The sequence below is a fragment of the Octopus sinensis genome, linkage group LG5 (genome assembly GCF_006345805.1).
Source record: "Octopus sinensis linkage group LG5, ASM634580v1, whole genome shotgun sequence".
Classification (NCBI taxonomy): domain Eukaryota; kingdom Metazoa; phylum Mollusca; class Cephalopoda; order Octopoda; family Octopodidae; genus Octopus; species Octopus sinensis.
This window is the reverse complement of record NC_043001.1, coordinates 67,098,099-67,124,655: the sequence shown is the minus strand read 5'-3', so window position 1 is coordinate 67,124,655 and position 26,557 is coordinate 67,098,099. Positions and strand designations below refer to the sequence as shown.

At 34.3% G+C, this 26,557-nt stretch overlaps 1 protein-coding gene and 1 non-coding gene across 2 annotated transcripts in view; one reads left to right on the top strand and one right to left on the bottom strand.

Moving 5' to 3' along the window:
* The window catches only part of LOC115212177 (vascular endothelial growth factor receptor 2-like), a 296,084-nt gene that overhangs the window by 253,283 nt on the left and 16,244 nt on the right, over positions 1–26,557 (top strand). Inside the window, exon 8 of the mRNA XM_029781015.2 lies at positions 11,735–11,897. Coding sequence (XP_029636875.1) covers positions 11,735–11,897 — 163 coding nt within the window. The remainder of the gene's footprint in view (positions 1–11,734; positions 11,898–26,557) is intronic.
* Trnam-cau lies at positions 6,879–6,972 on the bottom strand. The gene is made up of 2 exons: positions 6,936–6,972; positions 6,879–6,914 (listed from the first exon to the last, which is right to left on the bottom strand). It is a non-coding gene; the product is annotated as a tRNA-Met (tRNA).

Genomic DNA, 26,557 nt, shown 5'->3' with positions numbered 1-26,557 from the left:
AAACAGGGTCTCACTGAAGAATTCTCCCTGGGCAAATAAATTATCTTTATTGCTGAAAAGAAAGAAACTGCAGTCTGAGAATTTACCGGTTTAGTAAATGTTTTTATCTTCATTTCACTTAATTTATCAAGCTTCTGTATTCCTAGCACATATTTCGCCTTAATGTACTGGATATGAAAAATATATGGCTTGTGTTAGTAATACCAGCGATTATAATTATTTTTTTTTATCGCAATTGATTGTTTATTATATATTATATATATTATATATATATATATATATATTATATATATATATATATATATAATATATATATCTTTTTATATATATATATATATATATATTATATATATATATATATATATATATATATATATATTATATATATATAACTTATATATATTATATATATATATACTTATATATATATATATATATATATATTATATATATATATATATTATATATATATACTTATATATATATATATATATATATATATATATATATATCAGTTATAAAATGAGATAGGGGTTGAAAATTCAACCCACCATGGGATAACATATATCCAATATACTGCTAGAGAGGTACCCAACAAGACTAATACATAAATGTTAAAAATTGCCATGCAATTAATTCATCTACTGTATTATGTGGGCAAGGGTAAAAATATTACCGTAAATTAATAATACAAAATTAGAAAATGGAGAAACATACTTAAATCAATCAAACATCAACCATCAGATAATACCCAATCAATACTTTATTACACCATTACATAACAGCAAAGACATTATACAAAATATATTGTAAATATAATTAGACAAGGAAATAGAAATATAAAATACAATTACATCATATCTGATAGCTGTTTCGGCCGTGAGGACAAGTATGCCTCATTTAACCTATAAGCCATATAAGGCAGGTATAAATGAGACATTAACAAGGATGTCCCACGGCCTCTTCAGAGAATTTAATTTAATATAAGTGTGAAAAAAATTTTACATATAAATATAAAAATATAAAATTTAAAAATGTGTGCATAGACACTCATAATACTACACATATATATATACACATTAATGCAATAATACAAAATAAACAAAATATATCAATATACATTAACAAACACAGTTATTTTACATATTGGACTCCTAGTTCCATAACTAGCATCAAGGAAAATATATGCACACTCACATTTAAATTTAAATCAGACATATATACATAAAAAAAATTAAAAAAACACAGAGTTCAGTTCATAAAATTATAACCCTACAAAAAGTCAATAAAAATTAATATTAATAATAATAATAATAATAATAATAATAACAACCATGACTGTACCATGTACATCAAGCGGACATCTGATGTTTGATTGATTTAAGTATGTTTCTCCATTTCTAATTTTGTATATATATATATATATATATATATATAAATATACTTATATATATACTTATGTGACCGCGTGTGTACCGTTGGCGATTTTTTTCCTCTGTCTTCCCTTCCCTGGATCTTCCTTCTCCTTTGTTTCCAACGAAGAGCTCCACTCGAAACATTAAACCCACCTTCTTTCCTTCTTTCCTGAGCGTCCAATAATACTATATTTGTTCCACGTCCTCGCGTTGTTGTGTTTTTTTTTTGTGCTTCCTTGTTTGGATTAACTCTCTCTCTCTCTCTCTCTATATATATATATATATACTTATATATACATATATATATATATATATATATATATATATCATCATCATCGTTTAACGTCCGTTTTCCGCGCTAGCACGGGTTGGACGGTTTCGACCGGGGTCTGGGGAGCTAGGGACTGCCCCAGGCTCCAGTCTAGTCTGGCAGTGTTTCTACAGCTGGATGCCCTTCCTAACGCCAACCACTCCGCGAGTGTAGTGGGTGTTTTTTACGTGCCACCTGCACAGGTGCCAGAGGGGTCTCGCATCGGCCACGTTCGGATGGTGCTTTTTATGTGGGGTGGGGTGCAGAAATATATAGGGGAGCACCAGTGGGGAGGGGTGGTTCAGAGAAATGATGACAGGTTCTAGGCAAGTAGAACGTAGGATATCAAGAGAGGGGTAATGCATGGTATATATATATATATATATATATATATTATATATATATACTTAAGGCAAGAAAAAATTATAAACAGGCAGAATGAAGGTAAATTTTAATGAAAATGGGTGTATGGAAAATTTTCTAAAAAATATATTAATTCTAACCAGTTCTCGTCACAATGCAACTTTTCAAGAATTGTAAGGTGAAAAAATTTTTTTATAATTGAGGAGGGGGAAAAAAGAAAATTACATTGTTTTTAGCAAAAAAATAATAAGCATATACAAAAATTAAAAAATAGGTACACCGATACATTGTAAAGTCTTTGTGTATCTCGAGTTCAATGATAGTTCTTGGAAAAATTACCTTGGAGGATTAAGATCCATGTGATTAAAGCCATGTGGTGTTTAATTTAGGATGTTAGTTAAATGAATGTCAAAACAGGAAATGGGGTAGGAGTTATCCAGTTCCTGTGAGTAAGGGGAGACAACTCTGTGGATTTTATGCTCTTCAATTGGGATTATCAATTTTTTGTAAGATAGGATGTTAAGGAACCTTAAATTATAAAATTATCATTTTAGTTTCATTTGCATTATCTTTTTTTATATAATTGTTTGCTAACTTAACATTCAGATTTTAACACTTTATTTATAGTTTTCTCATTATATAAATTTACATAAACCAATTTATAATTTCATTTCAGATTATTATGTCATATATTATAAAAATAATAATAATAATAATAATAATAAATAAAGAATATAATTTTTAGCTTGAAGTGATAACTACATGATATCCTTATATATTTGTATTAGTCCATCCATGAAGAATGGGGTAGAAAAAAGAAGTATGATTATCGTGGAGTTTGCATATTAAGATGCATTTTGAATTTTTCAATAAAAAGATTCTCCTTGTTTATTCTTTCTTGTGTAGTGATTCTGTCTTTACATTAGTAGAAGGGGAATATGTCAAATTTGGGATTTTTGTCTTTAGCGCACGAGTCTATGTGGCTACTTAGTGGAATTTGACGGTATTCTGGGAGATTTATTTGTTCTTTATGGACCGCTACTCTTTTATGTAAAGGGAGGCTCGTTTGTCCAACATAATTATGTTGGCAACCGGCGCATGTGAGAACGTAGATAAGGTTCTCGGAGGAACAGGAGAAGTTGCTCTTGATTTTAAACTTTGTTCCTTGTTTGAAAGTAAATTCAGAGCCTTCAAGTAGGAAGGGGCAGGTGCCACAGTTTGGGCGTGCACATTTTTTAACTGATGGGGGTGGATGTAGTGTGTAAAGTTTAGCATTTGTCAAGAGTTTTTTCAAAGATTTATGTTGCCTTTTACATTTGAGGATTTTGTGTGTATTGATAATGTTATTCAATTTTGGGTCTGTTGACTGTAGAGTGAGGTTTTGTATGATTGTGGTATAAGCTTCGATATTTTTGGGGGTGTGGGTGGAAATGTATGGAAGTATTTTGGTATTGTGTGTGTTGTTGGGTTGGGTGGTTTTCAGTGTAATGTTGTCTAGTTCTTTGGCACGTTTTATTCCATACTCTATAAGGGTGGAGGGATATTGGCGTTGTAATAGTATTTTTTTGAGATGATGAAGGCGTATTTCTCGAGTTTTGGGATCCGAGACAATGGTGCATACCCTTTTAGCTAAGTTGAAAGGGATATTTATCTTGGTGTGTCTTGGGTGGCATGAGCTAAAGAGGAGGTATTGTTGTGAGTCTGTAGGTTTGTGGTAGATGTCTGTTATGATTTGGTTCTTAGGTGTTTTTATAATTAGGAGATCAAGGAAAGGGAGATGATGTTTGCTGAATTCCATAGTGAATTGGATGTTGGGATGTATGTTGTTCAGTATGGTTTGAATTCCAGAAGCTTTTCATAAGATTCTTTCCATATGATGAAACAATCATCCAAATACCTTTTCCAGTTTTCCATTAGGTAGATGTAGAAAACGTGTCCAAATTTCTGGCGTGATAGCTCATAGAGTGATAGTTCGAAGAAACCCATTATGAGGTTTGCAAGGACTGATGCAGCCTTGGTACCCATCGCAATACCACATTTTTGACAGTAGTGTGTGTTATCGAAGAGGAAATAATTGTTTGTCAGAATGAACTTGAGTGATTCCATAATGAAGGTCTTGTGAATGCGGTCAGGGAATGTATCTGGGTGTTTCTCTAGCCAGAAATCAATTGCCTCAATACCATATTCATGTGGGATGTTGGTGTAGAGGTTGATGACATCAAAGGACATCAGGAGTGCCTCCTCATTAGCTGTTTTCGGGAGGTGTTTGAGCATGTCCAGATCATCACTAATGAAACTTTTGATGTGAGTAAGGAAAGGTTTCAAAAGGATGTCTTGGAAATTACTCAAGTGGTGTGTTTCACAGGAGGTGCCAGCCATGATGGGCCTTAGTTTTAGGTCCTCCAGTGCTTTGATGTTGATGTGGATGTCAGAGGAGAGTTTGCAGGTTTCAGTGATGTATTTCTTTTTATGGACTTTAGGAAGTCCCTGACTGTGTTGGAGTATGAGGGTGGTGAGGTTTTTGATTGTTTTTTGTTATTTATAGTTGTTAATAACCTCATAGAAAGTGTTGTTGTTTAGCATGGAAAGCATTAGGTGTTTATAAAACTCCATGTCCATAAGGACCACAGAACTCCCTTTGTCGGCTTCTTTGATGGTAAGGTTTTTGTCCAGTTGTAGGTCACGTAGGTTTTTCCATTCCTCCCTACTGAAGTTGGATTTTACCTTGGTTTTGCCTGGGGTAAAGGGGAGACTCTGGATGTGTTTGCAAAAATCCTCCAGTGCCTTATTTTTTCCTTTTGATGGTAGGAAGTTACTTTTGTTTTTGATCAATGAATCGTCCTCATTGTTGAGATCTATCAGAGCTTCTGTTAAACGAAGATTTCTGCAGAATTCAGAAACGTCGTCCTTGACCTCCGGGAGGTTGGGTGTTCTTGGGGTGGGTGTGAATTTCAAACCTCTTGCTAGGATGTTGATTTGGGTTAGTGTCAGTGTTTTGCTAGAGAGGTTTATAATTTTTGTTTTCTTATTTTGGGTCTGTGTTAGCGGTGGTGTTTGTATTTTTCTCCTCTGTCTAAAAAATGGTTGTTGAAGTAAGGGGTGTACTGTTTATTAATGTTCTGGTTGTATGTGTGGGGGTGTTTGGGGGTGGGGAGGTTGGAAGGGGGTAGGTAGTTGTAGTGCTTATGTTGGTATGGGATGTGATGATGTAAGGTTTTGTGAGAAATGCGGTGGGTTTGTGGGTGTTTGTAGGGTAGATTGTATGGGAGGATGTAGGGGGGTATGTAGTTGTAGTGATTGGGCTGGTGTGGGATGTGAGGGTTTGGAGATCTGTAGGAAATGTGGTAGGAATGAGGTTGTTGAATGGGTGGACTGTAAGGGGTTCGTTGGGTGGGTATTATATGTATCGGTGTGGGTAGGATGCCTTGTTTATTATTAGTGTGAGAGAGGGGAGCATTGAGGAGGGGATAATTCCTAGTGTATGGGAGGTTCTTGTCGGTGGGGGAGGGGTGTTAGAATGATTAGAGATCCAGGTTTTGGGGTGGGTCTTGTTTGAAATTTTTTTGGGGGGAAAGGGCTTTTTGTATGGTTGGGGGAGGTTGTGTCCTGTGTGATATATATATATGTATACTTATATATATACTTATTTATATTTATTTATATATATATATATATATACTTTTATATATATATATATATATACACACATATACTAGCAGTATAGCCAGGCATTGCTCAGGTTTGTTTTTTAGTTGCGCTTAAAATGGCAGACTTTGATGTCGCGTTAACAAAGTTTTGACGTAGTTTCAATCTATGAATAAAAGTATAGTGTGGTGATGCTCGAGTTTGCTCTGAATGTGCTGCAAATGTGTAATGCCGACTTCAATTGTTGGTATTGTTGGTTAATATTCCTTCTATTAATATTATGGAGAGAAAAAATTACCCGTAGATTTAATGCAAAATGAAGCTCAATTTTCGAACTGCACTGAAAATCTATTAAGAAGTTAACACTGCGACAGTATTCATTAAGAAAAAGTACAGGAAAATCCAAAATGTTAGTAAGAACAGTTTGTGATTACACAAAAAAAACAAAAAAATGTTATTTTGAAGCCAAATGGGTGGGCAACGTGAATTGTGTTTGTATCTGTAAAATGAATAAAATGTTCTGTCTTGTGCTAATGCAATTAGTTTTTCTCACAAAAAATCGATTGAAATTGCTGAATTGTACTCAATGCTGTAGCAGTTGACAACCTTGAAAATTAGAGTATTCACGCAGTGAACACTACTCCTCTGCATTGGATCAGCTGATCTGTCGTTCACTCAAAACCAGTGACATCACAAAAAAATTCTTTTCAACTCTTTAGAATTGTAACTTTTGAAAAATAGAAATTTTGCATTATGTAGCTTGTTATTCTCTTTAAGTGAACATTTTTCTGGTTGAAATACACCGAAAAATGGTGACACAGCAGTCAAAAAATTGTAAAAAATAGGGATTTTCATAGAAAAAAAGCACCTTTTTTATGTAAATAATTTTTGGTCTTAACATGGTCTGATTTGAATTTTTTCTTCTACGGAATAAAGAGCAAGCATTCTTCTATCATACTCTCAATTTTGGTCAACATGCACCACAGGGTCTCGGAGGAGATAGTGTTAGTTGAAAGCTACCAAACCTGCCACACACACAGACAACTTCAGCTTTATATATATATATATATATATGATTGATTGATTGATTCTAGTTTCAGCTTATGAGCTGTGGCCATGCTGGGGCACCGCCATTTAAAAAAATCTGCCCCGGGTGAGGATTGAACTCACGACCTTCAGATTGCTCGACGATAACTTTGGATTATGAGACTGACGCGCTGCCTACTGCGCTACCGAAGCCTATATATATATATATATATCATCATCATCATTTAATGTTCGTTTTCCATGCTAGCATGGATTGGATGGTTCGACCGGGGTCCGGGAAGCCAGGAGGCTGCACCAGGCTCTAGTCTGATCTGGCAGTGTTTCTACAGCTGGATGCCCCTCCTAACGCCAACCACTCTGCGAATGTAGTGGGTGCTTTTTACGTGCCACTGGCACAGAAGTCAGTCAAGGCGGCACTGGCATCAGCCACATTCAGACGGTGCTTTTCCGTGCCACCGGCACAGGTATCGCAACTACAATTCCCATTTGATTTTTTGATGTTGATGTACTTGACTCAATAGGTCTCCTCAAGCACAGCAGGTCGCCCTACAATCCAAGGTAAGCACAGCAGGCCATCCTGTGATCCAAGGTACTTTGGATGGGCTGGGGCTTCTATGTGAAGTTGGTGTAGGATATAGCTGTGAACTCACTTTATTTGCCGAGTCTTTGCAGTCACAGCATATCTCCAGAGGTCTTGGTCTTTCGTCATTGCCTCTGTGAGGCCCAACATTCGAAGGTCATGTTTGACCACCTCATCCCATGTCTTCCTGGGTCTACTTATACCCCAGATTCCTTCAACTGTCTGGGAGTGGCACTTCTTCACACATCTCTCCTCATTCATCTGCAGTACATGACCATACCAGTGCAGACGTCTCTCTTGCATGCCACATCTACTAAGCCTAATTCAAACTAATAACAGAAGAAAATTCTTCTTCAAACAATGTCATATGTGGTTTTAAATATGCCCTGAAGAGATCATACTAATAATGTATAAATCACAGCATATGAATATGTTGCAAAATGCACTTGGTGCGATTCAAACCTGTATCGGACTATTATTATGATTAAACTAATTGGAAATAAACATAAAGTTTGAATGTTTAAATTCTCCATTCTCCTTATTATCAATATATATATATATATATATTATATATATATATATATATATATATATAAAAGAGATAGAAAGTGATGTGTGTGTGCATATACTTCTGATCTCTGGAGAGTACAATATTATTTACACAGCAGCATTTGTACATACATCTCGCACTCATACATGTGCATGCACACACTCAGGCAGTGCATGTATGTAAATATGTAGGTTGCTGTATATACATGTATATTTCTATGTATGCATATGTGTGCATGTATGTTGGTCGCTATATATGCATGTATATTTCTATGTATGCATGTGTGTGTATATATGTATGTATATACATACACACACGCACACACACAAGTATATATATATTTTTTTTTTTTTGTACTTGTTTCAGTCATTTGACTGCGGCCATGCTGGAGCACCACCTTTTAGAGTGGTGAAAGAGTACAGCAGGGATCACCACCTCCTGCCGGAGCCTCGTGGAGCTTTTAGGTGTTTTCGCTCAATATATATATATATATATATAAATAAATATAAATAAGTATATATATAAGTATACATATATATATATCACACAGGACACAACCTCCCCCAACCATACAAAAAGCCCTTTCCCCCAAAAAAATTTCAAACAAGACCCACCCCAAAACCTGGATCTCTAATCATTCTAACACCCCTCCCCCACCGACAAGAACCTCCCATACACTAGGAATTATCCCCTCCTCAATGCTCCCCTCTCTCACACTAATAATAAACAAGGCATCCTACCCACAACGCCTGGTCTGGGAATCGAAACCGCGATCCTCCGACCGCAAGTCCGCTGCCCTAACCACTAGGCCATTGCGCCTCCATGCAATATATATATATATATAAATATTATATATATATTTATATATATATATATATAAATATTATAATAATAATAATAATAATAATAATAATAATTCTATACTGCTAAAGATATGTATAATATATCTAAAGATTTTTTTAAATACTGTATAACACACTAATAAATTATGTCCCTATATCTGTTCTTCTGCTCTCTTTCTCTCATATATATATATATATGTGCGTGTGCATTCACGTATATTTATTCATACAGTTGTGTGTATGGATGTTTGCATGTATCTACACCCCCTGTTTTTGTAGAAATTTCAACTTACTTAAATGCAATATCTAAATGCCTTGAGTAAAATCCACTGAAAGATTTCTTAATATTCTATAATTGAATATTGCATTTTCTTCTTATTTGTGTGTGTATAGAGATTCCATAATAAATCGAACATATAGATTTACAGAAACTACACACACATATATACATATATATGGTTTTAAATATTTAAACTGCAAGAAAAGAAATGAGAAAATATGTAAAACTTTAGATTATGAGAAGATAAAATCTAAAATTGTTTGTATCTTGCACAAAGTTGTTATTATTATTATTATTATTATTATTATTATTATTATTGTATGTGATTAGAATGAGAAATACTAAGTAGATATTAAATAACATAGCAGTTTCAAGGAAAGAAGATTTCATCTTTACAATTTTTATATAGTAATCCTTTATCTGTTTATCTGTTTAATATGTTTTAAATAAAGCTTTGTTTTTGATATTTGTGCGGGTGAGGCAGTGTCAGAAATGATAGAGTGGAGTGTAAGTTTTTGAAATTAGATATGATTGTATGTTGTAACAAGAAATAGATACTAATATTTTGGACACTAGCTCCTTATCTGAGACTTAGTTATTGAAATGAGCTCTCTTCATTGCCATCATAAACTCCTGTCAGTTTCTTTGCACTTTAATTTTAACTTGTGATGTCTGCTTTGATGCGATTATGTTCTGGGTTCAAATCCTTTTGAGGTCAGCTTTGAATTTTATCTTCCAGGTTTCTTAAAATATGTACTAGTCATGCATTGGAGTTGGTTTCATCAACCATACACCACCTTTACACTGTCTGATCTTAGGTTTATATTAGAAACTGATATTTAGCTACAGCCCTTCTTGTTCTGAGTAAGATATGAAGGTGTTGTACCCAATGGCTGATGTAACAGTATAATTGTTGAATACTACAAGGGCAAAGACAAGTTTAGGAAAGCAGTGACCACAAAGGCATCAAACTGATGGGTAAGGTTATAAAAGTAATGGTAAGAGTATTAACAAAATTAGTGAAGAGAAGAATCAGCTTAGATATTTGAATGACATCAGAAAGGTGTAAGTCAGAATTGACAGTAGCAGTATTTGAGCTTAGAACCTAAAGATAATACCATGTGGCATTCAAATCAGGTATTCCACCAGCTCTAACTATCTCATTACTGTTTAAAGATTGTTGATGTTAGAAATCAGTATTATTATTATTATTATTATGTAGACACAAGGTCAACAGTTTATGGGAGCAGATGCTAGTCAATATCAACCCCAGAATCAAAATTTAAAGAGCTGGAACAAATATTGCAAGACTTCCTGTCCAATATCTAATGTTTCTATCTATTCTCTGCTCTTTAAAATAATAATAGTTTCAAATTGTGGCATAAGGGGAACTTATAACAACTTTAGGGGAAGAACATAGTCAATTACATCAACCCTAATAATTGACTTAGAATCTTTGTGGTTATCATCACTGCATGTTGAAATCTTTAAAAAAATTATTTAATGTATCATATAGATATCATTTTTGATGCTGAATCCGAATTTATTCATTTATTCCAGAAAAATTCTGTGAAAATGTTCAAAGTTTGATCATTTTCAGCCAATCAGAAAACAGCACATTCACTGCCTCTTCCATCATGTCACAGTAATGAAGAAGTGGGAGGAGGTGCACCAGCATGTCAAAACATTAAACTAGCTTCAGTAACAGTAAAAAGTATGAAAAGATTCATGAGCAAATTAGATATTTAAAAGCTACAAGCAAACCAACAGGAGTTGCTAGAAATAACAGTCAAAACATTAAAATATACACGAGCAAAGTTAACAGTGAAAAACATTAAAAGATTCATGAGCAAATTAAATATTTAAAAGCTACCAGCAAACCAACAGGAGTTGCTAGAAATGACAATCAAAATCTGGTGGTTATACTCCTTGTGTGCATGTGCAGCATCTTTGGTTACTATGGAATCAGTTCTTCACAGTGATGTGTAAAATATTTGCTTCTGATTGGCTAAAATACCCAAATTTTAAAGGCTAATAACTTTTTATAGAAAAAAGGAATTTCGTTTTCATAATTAGTATACAAACCTTAATCCATAAACCAAATTTGAAAACAACTGGAACAAAATTGTAGACATTGACAAAAATCCATAAAGATCCTGGACTTGTACTTCATTTTACTGACCGTGAAAGAATGACCTCAGCAAGATTTGAACTCAGAATTTAAATGCCTTCAAGCATTTTGTCCAGTAATGATTCTACAAGCTCACTACCTTAATAATAATCCTTTCCACTATAGATACAAGGCTGAAATTTTGTGGGGAGAGACTAGCTGATGGGTAGAAGGTAACACTGACTTTGACAGCATTTGAACTGAAAAAAATGCTGCTTAACATTTTTTCTGGTGTGTTAATGATTCTGCCAGCTTGCTGCCCTGATAACAATAATAATAATAATTTCACATTTTGACACAAGGCCAGAAATTTTAGGACAGGTGGTAAGTTGATTACATCGAACCCAGTGTTCAACTGGTACTTGGTTTATGAACCCTGAAAAGATGAAAGACAAAGTCGACCTTGGCAGAATTTGAATTCAGAACATAGAGATGGGTGAGATGCCACTAGCTCACCACCTGAATAATAATATTAGAAATAGTCTATGTTACCCTAACCCTTACTTGTAATTAAATCTTCTTATCATTTCAGGGTGAATATTCTGACAACAGACATGGATGGGAAATACCTCGACGCTTCATAAAATTACATGAACTCATTGGTAAAGGTGTCTACACTGAAGTATGGAGAGGTAAAATGCAGAAAAATCCTGCCAGAGAAGATATGGTTAGGGTTGCCATTAAACGACTTATGGGTATGTATATTTTTTCAAATCTAATAGTTATTGTTTTTGTTGTTATTTTTTTAGTTCTTGGTCAGTTCTTGTCCAGCTGGCAGAGTAACTTACATATTCTATATAAGAAATATGAGGTAAACAATTCTATTACAAAAATGGTATATAATTATGTATTATCTACCTAAGAAACAGCATATTGTCTACAACATCACTCTACCTTCATGTTTTTCTATATGTATACCTCTGTAACTCCTATCAGGTAATGATACATATGTAATGGGGAATAAATGATCGAATTTTTTTTAGTCTTTTATTTTGATAGATAATTATTCTGCAAAAAGATTTTCCAGTATTTTCAACTCTCATTTATAATATACTTTGGAGTACTAGAATATACAGACGTACTTCCTGAAGATACAGCTTGCATTATGATCCTATCCACATACTCTGTTCGTGTATGTGTGTGATCATTATTGTAGACTCAATCCACTTTTCCATGTTCTATGATTTATAATGATTCTCTTGTAGGACATGTCTTACTGTTTTGTTATAGTTCTTTGTCATCTCCTTGGAAAGATGCAGCATTATTTCCAACATCATCTTTTGATTCTGTAGACATTCCAGCAATACATTTATCATTCTGCAGACACAGAAATACTACCAATGCATATTTAAACCAATTAAGCTTAATTCTGAAATTTACATAAAGTTATCATAATAGTTTTTGATGTTGAACAAGAAAAAAATTGAACTTAAATAACATGAAATACAAATTAAGATTATTCAACTCAGATAGATGTATATCAAAGTTGATATTATCATTATTATCACTTGCCCCTTATGTTGGCTGAACAAGCTAGTTTACTTACTCTTATGCTTTCTGTGGCGGGGTCACATCTCGCTGGTAAGGTACTCCCTCTGCTGTCAACAGCTCCTGAATGGGGGCCTGGGCATGCCATGGTTGCTAATACACAGACATGCACTCAGGCTGTGGCATCTCCAGTGTTTCCTTGATGGTGAGCAGGTGTGGTCACTGTTTGTGAGACTCACTCTTCTACAGCTCGTCACTTTGACTGAGCTACAATCCTGGATTAAGCATAGACTGAGGTGAGGCACTTGGCACTTCAATTGCTGTGAAGTGCTCACAGCCCTCCACCAGGTAGGCAATACAGTTGGTGGTAGTTCTACTCTGGCATTCTATAGAGGATTAGTGGAGGAAAAGTGTGGCAATGTTCTTGGGGAAAGTGAGCATTGACGAAGATCAACCAACCAGTCTGTTCTGGAGGATTTTCAGGCTGGACCTTCTGGATAACTTCCAGAAATCCCTCGCCTGGCAGTGCTACCAAGGGGTGCAACCTGTTTGGGATAAACTTTACAGGCATGGAAGTGCCGTCAGCCAAGCTGGCCTGAGGTGCACTCAGAGTGACAAAACCATTCTGCACTCCCTTGTCCAGTGCCCAAGCATTGCTGACCTGTGGCTTTATGTCAAGCACCTGCTATTGCATGTAGGATGGATCCAGCTATCAGCTGAATCCATAGTTAAGATTACCTTGCTGCCCTCCTTTGGCCAGGAGGGGCAGGCAAATTTTATTTGTCTGGTGGCTACAGCAAAAGAAGTTGTGTGGTGGACATGTTTGAAAGAGCTAAAGACAGGCACTTTCCTCTTTGGCCAAGGCCTCATAAATATTTTCAAGTTTCACTTGAAAAGGTCAGGGTGGAGAAAGAGAAGTGTTGGCTTCTAGCAAATTTGTTGAAAGGTGGAAAAATGGCCAGTGCGAAAGGACATATTTTAAGCATGCACCTGTGAAAAATAAAAGAAGGGCTCTTGCCCTGTTCGTCAGTCTCCCATGGCTTCAGTGAAGTTTCCACAAGTAGCTTTAAAGCACCTCCCCCTATTGGGAGTTTTATTTGTTTTCTTTATTAAATTTACATGTTCTAGAACCCTTTGTATTGTCCTGTTTTGTCAATTCATGTTGCTTTTATGTTAGCCCTTGTGGCTAATAAAAGAATGAATTATTATTACTATTATTATTGTTGTTGTTGTTGTTGTTGTTGTTATTAGATAATATAGGCATAGGCATGGTTGTGTGGTGAGAAGCTTGCTTCCCAGCCACATGGTTCTGGTTTCAGTCTCACTGAGTGGCACCATGGGCAAGTGTCTTCTACTATAGCCTCAGGCCGACCAAAGCCTTGTGAGTGGATTTGGTAGACGGAAACTGAAAGAATCCCATTATATATATATAATTAGGGTTCAGCTAATTGCTTCACCATATATATACACACATACACACACACACACACACACTCACAAAACAATAATAAAATAAAATCCAGACAATTCTTTTTTGAAATGGTCAATTTTTAAAGACCAAAAACCATTTACAGTTGCAAAAAAATAAAAACAAAAGTGGCACTGATTACTCTCATCAACTTGTCCTGTCCTCCTTTGTATCTTTCAGATACAAAGACACACACATGCACCACACACGTGCGCACATTAACACACTCACACGCACACACACACACACACACACTCTCACAAGACAATGATAAAAAGAAAATATAATTTATGGTCTTCTTTCTCCCCCTTTTCTTCCTTCCCTTCTTTTCTCTAACACTATTTTCAGATACAAAACACACACACACACACATGCTCTCTCTCACTTTCTCCCCATTCATCACCCTCTTGTACTATCTTATATCCTTCCCCACCACTACACATTCAATAACACTATAAAATGGTCAACCTTTTTCCCCAAGATCTTAGACCCCCCTTGGAGTAAACATCCTGACCAACTACAAAAGAAACCAGCAAAACAATTTTTCTTCTTCCCTCTCTCCCTTTTCTTCCTTACCTTCTTTTTCTCTAACACTATTTTCAGATACAAAAGCACACACACACATGCTCTCTCTCTCTCTCTCTCTCTCTCACCTTCTCCCCATTCTTCACCCTCTTGTACTATCTTATATCCCTCCCCACCACTACACACTCAATAACACTATAAAATGGTCAAAATTTTTCCACAGGAACTTAGTTCCATTTGAAAAATCCACCAGAATGGCCAAAAGCGCTAATATATGATATAAGTTATATGATGTATAAAAACATAGAGTGGTTGTATACTGTCAACTTAACGTGACAGTAGGGGATTACACCACCGCTGTTTAGCCCTAGGAAGCATCGACGCTTCCTGTCGGCTTCGACACAGGAAATGTGTCGAAGCCGACAGGAAGCGTCGATGCTTCCTAGGGCTAAACAGCGGTGGTGTAATCCCCTACTGTCACGTTAAGTTGACAGTATACAACCACTCTATTGCCCCACCACCATACATATCTCTATGAGATATTTAGAGATTTAATATTTCTGATGTATAAAAACATGTAATATACAAATAAATATCTGTAAATATAAAACCATCCGAATTTCTGAGCACCTCATTTTTTCTAATATAAAGTACCAGTACATCATCTCCAAAATTTCTAATATATATGATTGATTGATTGATTCTAGTTTCAGCTCATGAGCTGTGGCCATGCTGGGGCACCGCCAGTTGTGTGGTGGACATGTTTGAAAGAGCTAAAGACAGGCACTTTCCTCTTTGGCCAAGGCCTCATAAATATTTTCAAGTTTCACTTGAAAAGGTCAGGGTGGAGAAAGAGAAGTGTTGGCTTCTAGCAAATTTGTTGAAAGGTTGAAAGGTGCGAAAGGACATATTTTAAGCATGCACCTGTGAAAAATATATATCATCATCATCATCGTTTAACGTCCGTTCTCCATGCTAGCATGGGTTGGACAGTTTGACCGGGATCTGGGAAGCCAGAAGGCTGCACCAGGCTCCAGTCTGATCTGGCAGTGTTTCTACAGCTGGATGCCCTTCCTAACGCCAAGTATTTGTGTGTATGTGTGTCTTTGTGCCTGTTTGTCCACCCACCATTGCTTGACAACCGATGGTGGTGTGTTTATGTCCCTGTAACTTAGCAGTTCAACAAAAGAGACCAATAAAATAAGCACTAGACTCATAAACAATTTCTTCAACTGAAAAACCCTTTAAGGGGGTTCTCCAGCATAGCCACAGTCAAATGATTGAAACGTATAAAAGAATGAATTGCATTTCTTCTGTAATTCTCAGGAATTTCAACAGATTGGTCTTGAAAATATACATCAATGTTTATTTGCATGTTAATGTGTATGTTGTGTGTACTTCTGTTTGTAAATTTAAGTGAATATGTGACATGTATTCATATATATGTGCATGTGTAACACCCACATGATTTCATGTTCATTCTTACTGTATGGTATCTTGGAAATGTACAATCTACTATAGCTCCTATAAAGTGCCATTTACGGTAGTTGCTATAAATGTATGTATATGCATTTGTATGAATGTGTATGCATGCACAAATGTGCATGAACGATGGTATTATACACTTGTCACCAGTTGAGTGAAGCAGTGTTAATGTTAACATTTCTTGTTGATATCATGAGCAGTTGCTCTGTGCTTTCAATGACCTCTGGCATAAAAAAAATATTTACTTAAAACCGGTTACGGTCAGCAGTAGAAGAGCATACAGTTGTAAAATCCTATTTCAAATAATTACCCTCATCTACTACTGTCCAGACCCATGGTAGTATGGGAAAACATGTTAAACAAACCAACAATATATATATATACACACACATAATTATATTGCTTTTTCTTTCGCAAAGTTATAGAACTGCTTTAAAATGCTTAGGTTGAACTCGAGGCGCTAGATAGTAAGTAATATAATGTAAAGATGAAACAAAAATTAGATAATTATCTTGTTTCTATGACATACATTAATACAACAAATACATTAAGGCATTCAGAACAAATTAAAAGTATTATTTAAGAATATAATAGAAATAAGAAATATATGAAATAAGAATATACATGAAAATATCACCAAGAAAAATTCAATATGTGGAGTGATATAGCAAATATAAGAAAACCGTATTAAAAATTAAAATTAAAAATTAAATATTAAAAGTTAGAAATTACATTGACAGCAGTGAGAAACTTTAATGAGGAATTTAAAAGTCAGAGAAACATATTCGTTTTAAAAGTTCTAAAAAAATATATATAACGTGTTATAATAACAGGTAAGAGGTATTTCTACAGCTGTTTCAGGAGACCATTTGTCCTAGTAAGGTGTGAATTATATAATTTGCATATAGACAATGTTCCCTTCATCAGGAAAATAGAGAGCAAGGTCTGAAAGGAGATATAGAGTAAGGAAATTTCATTCAAGGTTACATTATGCTGGTCACCAGTTATGGGGTTAGATGTTGGCTATTTTTAAATCTACTTGGTTAGGCATGATGAAAAAGCAGAAATTTGAAGAAATTATAAATAGGTTATATATTATGAAGTATTCTGGGTAATAATGAGAAATTAGAATGCAAAAGTCACTATTTATCATACCATGCTTTAGGGAGCTTCATGAAGATTGAATGAAATTTGTGAGTACATGAATGAATTGTATTGGAAAATTTATTTAATATACCCGAATTATACGATCTAAGAATAGTGTAAGATTCCTTAATGCACAAATTACATTCATCCATAATAGCGTTATAGGGAGGGGCATTCACTATTATAGACCACAATATTTTGAAATTAGTATTACTATCTCTTAGATTATGTATATGGGTGGCGAGAGTTGTTGAATTTTTATATTTAATATTGGTAAAAGAATTTAAAAGAGTTCTATATCTTTTTTTTGAAGTCTATAGTACTACCTATATAAGTTCTAGCATGGTATTTATCTGATATTACGGCACATTTATATACCACATTTTTGCAGAGGCAAAATCCTGCAAGTGGATATGAATAAGTATCCCTACAATTGCATATTTTCCCTGTTTTATGGTTGCTATTACCCTTATTTCAGGGGGATGAATTTACTTGATTCAAAACTATTTATATATGAGAAGCATTATTATTTGATATTGAATTATGTGTATTTGATGTTCTGGGTATATTTATATTAGGTACATTCCACAGTATTCCATAAGTTGCAGAGGGGAAAATCAGAAGTGCTTTTCTCATAATAATTTCTTAACATTTTGACATTTTAGTCTATTTGGGTAGTGAAGCTTCTAGTTTTTACAAAATCACCTGTGCCACTGTGTGACTTTATTTATATGACGATCTTCTGATGCACAAAATGTATGCCATTATGGAGGGGAACAGAAAATTTCCTTTTTCTAAAGCTTTCATTTCATTTTTAAAATTCTCTGAATTTTGAAACAATATTACAAAAACTATTTGAATACTGAATTACAATATTTTATCTTTGTCAAAAAGATAACAGAAAGAAATCCCATTCTTTCAAGTTTTCTGTGTGGGACAGCACCTTGTGGGACAGTATACTGTTGCGGAGGGGAAAATGTGTCCACTTCAATAACTTGTTATAAATTAAACATTTATACTGCAAGTGTATCAGCAATATACTTCAATTTCCAAATTTATTTCAACTGTGAAAATTTTTCATAAATTTCCACAAAGTTTGGAGCAAATCTACATTTAGCTTTAAAATGGGAATCTAGAAAATAAATATATACAGACGAGCATCAGTTAAAATGAAAATATTATAAATAATTATTTAAGGATACTCAATCTAAACTTTTTGTGCACATGAAGGAGTTATCATACTGACCAAATGCATGTGTGACATACTCTAGCTCCTTTCCAGTTTTGTCAAACTTGCTCTGAAAAATGCATAGTTATTAAATATAAAAATTATGAATAATTATATATAATAAATATATAATTGTCTACAAAGTCTGACTGTTTACAAAAGTCACTCATCATCAAATTGCAAATCAAAGGGTTATAAGTTTTGTCTTTTAAGCCAGAATATTTAAAAATATCTTTAAAAAACACACTCAGGGCAAAGGTCAGTTTGAAAACAAAAAGACACCTGTGTTCTCCAGCTCAACAAATACTTTTATGGTGGCTTTCTGTGAGAAGAGCAAATGCTTTCTTGATATTTTCCAGCTCAACAACTGTAAAAGGCCCAGTGCCAACCAACTGGATAGGACCATAGAACACATTATTTGTATAAGTGTAAATATCATCTCTTTTGGGCCAGTTAAAGGTGTTGATTCCAGCACCAACATATCTATGAAGAAACTTGAACTTAATCATACAACTAGAAACATGTTCTAAGACCCTGCCAATGTAGAACTGGCAAAGATAGTCAACAGCATAGTACTGCTCCTCATGCACTGTTGGGAGAACCTGGCTCTACAGGAACTGCTGGTGCTGTTGGGTTTGATCTAGTTTGCTCAATTGTTATTTACAAAGTGAGTTCTGCGAATGGTTCTTGGACTTTGAATTGGGAATTCTTGGCAGTGATGATTGAGCCAGCATCAGCTTTTGCAACAAAGTGGATGGCATGAGTATTTGGGACTGACCTGCAATCAGTCCTTCTCTGCTCCAACTTCTTTGAGTGACTGTTGATAGGGGATTGTGGAACAAAAAGCATATGAATTTTTTTGCACACTTTCTTGGTCATACAATAGAACTCTTTTGCATTTGTCACAACCTCTTTATTTTCCAAAACAGATTGCCAAACTGCACACTTGACTTCACAACCAACATCATCCACAGGTCCCTTTCCATATATAATCTCAAAAAATTATCATGAAGCTTCTGCACCAAAGTCATGCTCATGATAAAGCAAATTTACCAGGGTGTACTTGTTTATGAACTGAGAGCCAGCACCATCACTCCAGAAGTGTATTTTGGAGGCCAGGGTTAACTGCTTAGCCTCATTGATAATGGCTGTGTTGAAAGCATAGACACCACACTTTTCATGCTTCATTTCATCAGAAACAACTACATATGATGCATGCTCAAGTTCACCTTTTTTGCCCACAGTAGTGAAGAGAGTGACCATGTCATTGGACCAGTGAGCTGCCATCATTTCTTTCTGGTGCTTCAGTTGAAAATTTCCTGTAAAATCTTCTTAAATGATCACTTCACCAGTTTTCAGGTTATCTTTCAGGAACTTGAGCTTTGCAAACTGCCACTTAATATTGTAAATGTGTCTGCTGAATGGCTGTAGTTGCTCCGCAAGATCTTTTGCCTCAGCAATTGTGCATTCCAGCAACAGCTTTCTTGCTTATCTTCGCCAGTCACCCACTGATAATAAGGTACCATGGGATCTTCATTAATATCAGCAAACACTTCATCTACTGGCTCACTAAATCCACATTTTGGTTATTCTCTATCTACACAACATATCTGCTCAAGACTGCAGTTCATTAGGATTTCACACTTTTTCTGCAACAGACTTCTCCTCTGCAGCAAAATTTCCCCGCTGCAACAAAAAAATACTTATGTACCTTGGACAGAACAAAAAAAAAACATCTGGCCATTTTGTAAACATTATTCAGTAGCTCTGGCCTAAAAACAAAGGTTCTGAAATGCAAGTTCTGAATTGGCCATTTGTGCAAGAACTAACTAGGCTTAAGGATTTTAAAATGTTGCAGAGAGGAAAACCACTTATTGGACAAGTAATACTGCTGTTTCTCTGAAGCAGATTTAGGTTTTCAATATTAATGAATATTTGTTCCCTTGAGGAGTCCATGTCCCAGCACTTTTAACCAGTTAAAGATTTTTTATTTCTCTCTTGCAAAAAGAAACATTTTCCCCTCCGCAACAGCCACAATTAGAAATTATGAAAATTATAATTTATGCATAAGCAACAGTAAACCGAGAATCATTTTTCCCATTTTCACAAACTATGACTATTATGCAAAAAATTAATAAGAAATTTTTTCCAAACAAACAAACTTTATTTTTGATTTTTGTGTGAGCAAAATACATTGTTATTTACATTTATATTGAGTTTCTTATCAGTGTTTGAAGTTTTAATTGTTTGACATTGGATTTTACTATTATTTATGGATGCAATAACTGATCCCAAATTTGGCATTGTGGAGTAAGACAATTTTATAGAAGATTTGTTGGGTAATATTTATGATGCTTTGGAAAATTATATCTTAGGATTTTGAAGAATAACTTAGGTAGGTTTTTAACACTAAGGGAGAAGGGTGGAGTAAACCAAATCACTTCGTGCTTTCTAGATTTAGATTATTTAGACATATTAAGTTGTTCATGAGTAAAGGATTTGCATTTATTGTTAGGTCCTATTTTATTAGATTTAATATAATTACCTAAAGGCTTAATTTTACTTATACTTTCCAATGAGGCATCCATTTGAGTTGATTCAAAGTTAGAATTAGAGTTTTGTTTTAAGTTTAGTATCGGGTATATGATAAATTTGGTTGCTAAAGCTGCTTAATTTTAAGGCTTGATTATAGGTATGTGTGTATGCATTGAATATTTCTTTACTAGCCAAAAGATTGGAAATCTTTATCGATATAGCCACAACTAAACTGTTAATAGCAGATTTAGAATGATTTGAGGCAACATTAATATATTGTATTATTTGATTGGACTTACGGTATAGGTGATAAAGTTTAGTATTAAGATTTAATGTAACAACTTTAGTATTTGTATCATATACTATATTAAGATTAAAGAATTCTAAGAGGAATCTTCTTAAGGATTTCTTAATCCTTTCTACCCCTTGTTTAGATAATCCATTAGTAGCAAAGAGCATGTCATCCCTATAGAGACCACCAGATATATTAGGGAAACTATTTTTAATTTGAGACAAGAGATACAAGCCTACTAAATCAGTCAGCTGAGCTAAATCAGATGACCCCCACAGTTATGTCAAAGCAATCTATTGAATCAGATCTAATCCAATTATGTCCATTAAAATTAATCAAGGACTTTCTTGCTAATATTATATATGTATCTGATCTAGAGATGTTAATGAAGTTGCAGGCGAATATTAGTGGCTTATTTAAAAGGATAGGTGAAATGGGCACATAATAGTTAGAGATATAAAATTGTATGAAACGAGTGTGTTCTTTATCCATAATGGAATTGAACCATGTAATTACATCTCCCTTCGAATTCCATAGGGGAAGATCAACTTTGCTTTTGACTTGAGGTATAATTCTATCTATTATACATTTACTAATTTTTCTCAAGTCCGATTTTGTTGGGCATATGAGTCTGATGGATGGTTTTGATTTAAAATCAGGTTTATGATCCTTTAGATTGCAATGGAGAGTTCTTGGAATATATGATTGTGTTCTGTCTAATAAGTTCAAATTTGATATCAGATTTTGATGTAGAAATCCATTTTACCTGTTATAAACTGTTATATATATATTTTTTTTTTAGAATTCTTAAAACAGATATATTTCTCAGACTTTTAAATTCATCAGTAAGGTTTCTCACTGCTGTTAATGTAATTTGTAACTTTTAATAATTAATTTTTAATTCTAAATTTTTAAGTTTAATTTTTAATACGGTTTTCTTATATTCGCTATATAACTCCACAAATTGAATTTTCTTGATGATATTTTCATGTATATTCTTATTTCATATATTTCTTATTTCTATTATATTCTTAAATAATACTTTTAATATGTTCTAAATGCCTTAATGTATTTGTTGTATTAATGTATGTTATAAATACAAGATAACTACCTAACTTTTGTTCCTCTTTAAATTATATTATTTACTATATATATATACTAGCATTAAAGACCCGTCATTGCCGGGTCATTGTGCTAGTGCATGTATATATGTGTATATATATGTGTACATATTACATGTACATCTATATATATACATCTACACATAAAATACAAAATACAAAGTTATATCTTGATATCGCTAGTGATAACAATACTCAAAATATATAACAGACTGTAATATATAACATAGGTGCATAGTAAGAAGCCTGCTTCTCAACCATATGGTTCTAGGTTCAGTCCCACTGCATGGCATCTTTGCAAAGTGCAGTTCTCAAGTTTTAGGGAAACACACACACAGACAGACAGACACACATTCTCAGTTTTATATATATAAAGATATATATATGATGGGCTTCTTTTGGTTTCTGTTTACCAAATCTATTCACAAAGCTTTGGTTGGCCCAAGGGTATAATACAAGGTACTTGCCCAAGATGCCATGCCGTGGGACTGAACCTGGAACCATATGGTTGAGAAGCAGGCTTCTTACTATGCACCTATGCCAGTGCCTTGGTTTCTAAAAGATAAGTCCTGACTTTAATTTGTTTGACTAAAAACCCTTCAAGGTGGTGCTCCAGCATGGCTACAGTTAAATGATCAAAACAAGTAAAAGAATACACACACACACACATATATGACTATATATATATATGTAGTGTATGTATGCATGTCTGGAAGAATATCACCTAATCATTAGAGTGCTGGGCTCACAACCATAAGGTAATGTGTTCAATTTCCAGATCAGGCAGCACATCATTACGTGTTTACTCCAGTTTGCTCAATTAAAAATAAGTACCAGCTAACTATTGGTGCAGCCCTTTCAGCCTTCACCTGTCACATCTTTGATGTTCCATTGGCTTAGGGATGGGCATATCAAATGTTACAGGTTGTCCTTCTCTATTTGCTACCCCTCTCCCTACACACCCACTCCCTTGTTCTATCTACTTGACCCCTAATTCTCATTCATTATTCCATGACATCCCAAAGAAAGAACTAGAATATGGGTGCAAAATGACAAAGATGGTGTCAGTACTGGTGTCATCATTGTAACTCATCATTTTTCATCCATTTTCTATGTTGGGATAGGGTACAGAGTGCTGAGGTGACATGATGTGCTAGGGTAGCAGTTTTCAGTAGCAAATTTATGAGGTACCAGGTTGAGGAAAAGGAAATTTTTTCATCACTTGTTATTTCTTCTGAGTGTGTGTGTCATTGGGTTGTTTTTCTTTTGTTCTTTCTGCCCTTCTTAATATATCTAATTTAATTTGTGCTATGAAATTCACCAACCAGATTCTTGCCACCCCTATGTGGATTCAATCTGCAAGGTTTGTAACAATTCAACATTTGAAATGTCTGCCAAAACACATCGAAATTTTTTATTTGTTTATTCGTTTTTGTTTGTTTAGAATTTAGTGTTTGGAATATTGCTTGTTAATCTAATAAGAAACTGTTGAAATATTCCTTCACCAAATTTAATTAACACCTTCACTGATGAGATATGAGTAGCTAGCTAACTTCTGCTTCTTTTAATATAGTTACATAACATTAATAATAACAATAACAATAATAATAATAATAATAATAATAATAATAATAATAGAGGTGAAAGAAATAATGAAAATGATAAACACTGCAGATGCCCAAGTATATAGAACTGATGGAGGTGTGCTTTGTTATACTGTGAAAGATGGCCACTACAAAATGACAACTGAATTTATTATTATTATCATTATCATTATTATCATTATTATTATTATTATTATTATTATTATTATTATTATTATTATTATTGGTGTTATTTGTCCATCTGTTTTTATTTTCTTATTCTATTATTAATGATTTTTTTATCAATAAATAATTTTTTTCAATAAAGTTTTTTTTTCTTACATTTTCATTCTTTAATAAAGAAATTAATGTACAAAATTCTCGTTTTCTTTTATTTTTATTGACATTGTTTAACCCTGGGTCAAAACTGATCCAGCAGACCTCTGATCAAAGACAATCTTACCATAACCTTCCTGTCACTTTGTACATCAAAGACGACATCGTCCAGCATGGTGTCATTCTTTTATACAGACAATAGGGTGGGATTTGAAAGAGATTTTATTGTTATTTCTAGCAGAAAAAGCTCCCTTGTTGTTGTTGTTTTGTATATGGAGGTCATTTAGATATTGACATGTAGCAGAGGGATTGCTCCATCTGCCCTGTAAAACCAATAGTGAATTTCTATTGGCATGGCTGCATGGTTAAGAAGCTTGCTTTCCAACCATGTGCTCCTGTGTTCAGTCCCACTCGGCAGCACCTTAGGCAAGTGTTTTCTACCATAGTCCTGAAGTAAAAAGCTCTCAGCACACTCTCTTAAGTGGTTGGCATTATGAAGAGCATCCAGCCATAGAAACCATGTCACACAAACAGTTCCATGTCAAGCCATCCAACCTATATCAGCATGGAAAGTGGACTTTAAACAATGACGATGATGATGTATATGTATGTATGTGTGTGTGTGTGTATTTATATATATATACACACATACACAGTTACACAAAAGACCACCACTTCTGTTACCATAGCTGCTGAATTCTTCCTACAACATTAACAGACACAAAAATCACTCACGCATACACATATAAAACAGTTATTACCACATGCAACACACACACACATACAGTTACCACAACCCACATACACACACGAACTCAGTTACTGCCACACACACACACACATGGTATTATACACACACATGCGTATGTGCATGTGCACATACCCACACATACACACAGGTACCGCCTTTTCTTACACTCTCCTGACTTAGAAAGAACTTTTTCTTTGTCCATTCCCTTCTGGTCATTACAAAATGTAAAAAACATGTGGATTGTTGGCGATCTCTTTTTCTCCGTCCTCTTTTTCTCTCGGATTTTCCTGCCTCCTGTTTCTGAAGAAGAGCTTTGATCAAAACATAAAACACCCTTTCTTTCCTTCCCTGAGCATCTTTTAATACTTTGCATGTACCACATCCTCACATTATTGTTTTTTCTTGTATAATGAAGTAAAACCAACAAATGAAATTTTTGAATGCATTTAATATGTACATTTCAGATAATTGTATAATAGATAAAAAGGGAACTTTCTTATGCAAAATCTGTCTTGTACATACTATCCTATCCTGAATCCATTCACATGGGTACTAAAACAAGAATTTGGTGTGGTTTGACTCATGTCAGAAATTCTGGTGATGTGCATCACTTCTGAACATAACACAAATTGTGCGTGTGTGTGTAAATGTAAAGGTTGTAAATGAGCTGCACCAGAATAAACTTATACAAGTGAGGATGTTCATTTCCAGTCAAAGGTATGAGATAATACAGAATTAATTCAAAACAATATAATAAATAAGCAGAACATTTGATAGATTACTCTGAATGCTAAAGGGTTAAATAATGGTGAGAATCCCAATGACAAATATTTATGTTCAGTGTTACGTCCATATCGAAGACTGTCACTGTTTCAGTTATGTATTTTGTCCTGTGCTACTATTGTAAGATATGATCTCCTGTCCATACAATTCATAGTACATTAACCTCACAGCAAATCTACCTCTTACACAACTAACATTTTAATTAAAATATGTAACTTGTATAGGGTCTATACCCAGAGTCTAAAGGCATGTTTTAAAGCTTGTCTAGATAATATTTCTCCATGTACGAAACTATTTGTAGCTTCTAACTATATACTGTGTACATTAAATAACATAAATATTAGAATTTAAGTAAATTTTCATAAATTCTCTGTACATTTCTCCTATAAACTTCATTTATTTCTTCTATACTACTATTTGTTTGGACTGGTAATGATTTATATATATATATGTGTGGGGGGGGGTTGGTAATGATTTATATATGTTTGTATGTATACATCTGTTTGTGCCTCTTTGACTTGGCATCTCTTGATAGTTGTGAATTAGTGTCACTATCATTCAAGCCATGTCATTCATTTGCAATTTTCTTTAAAAACGCATTGGGCAATATTACT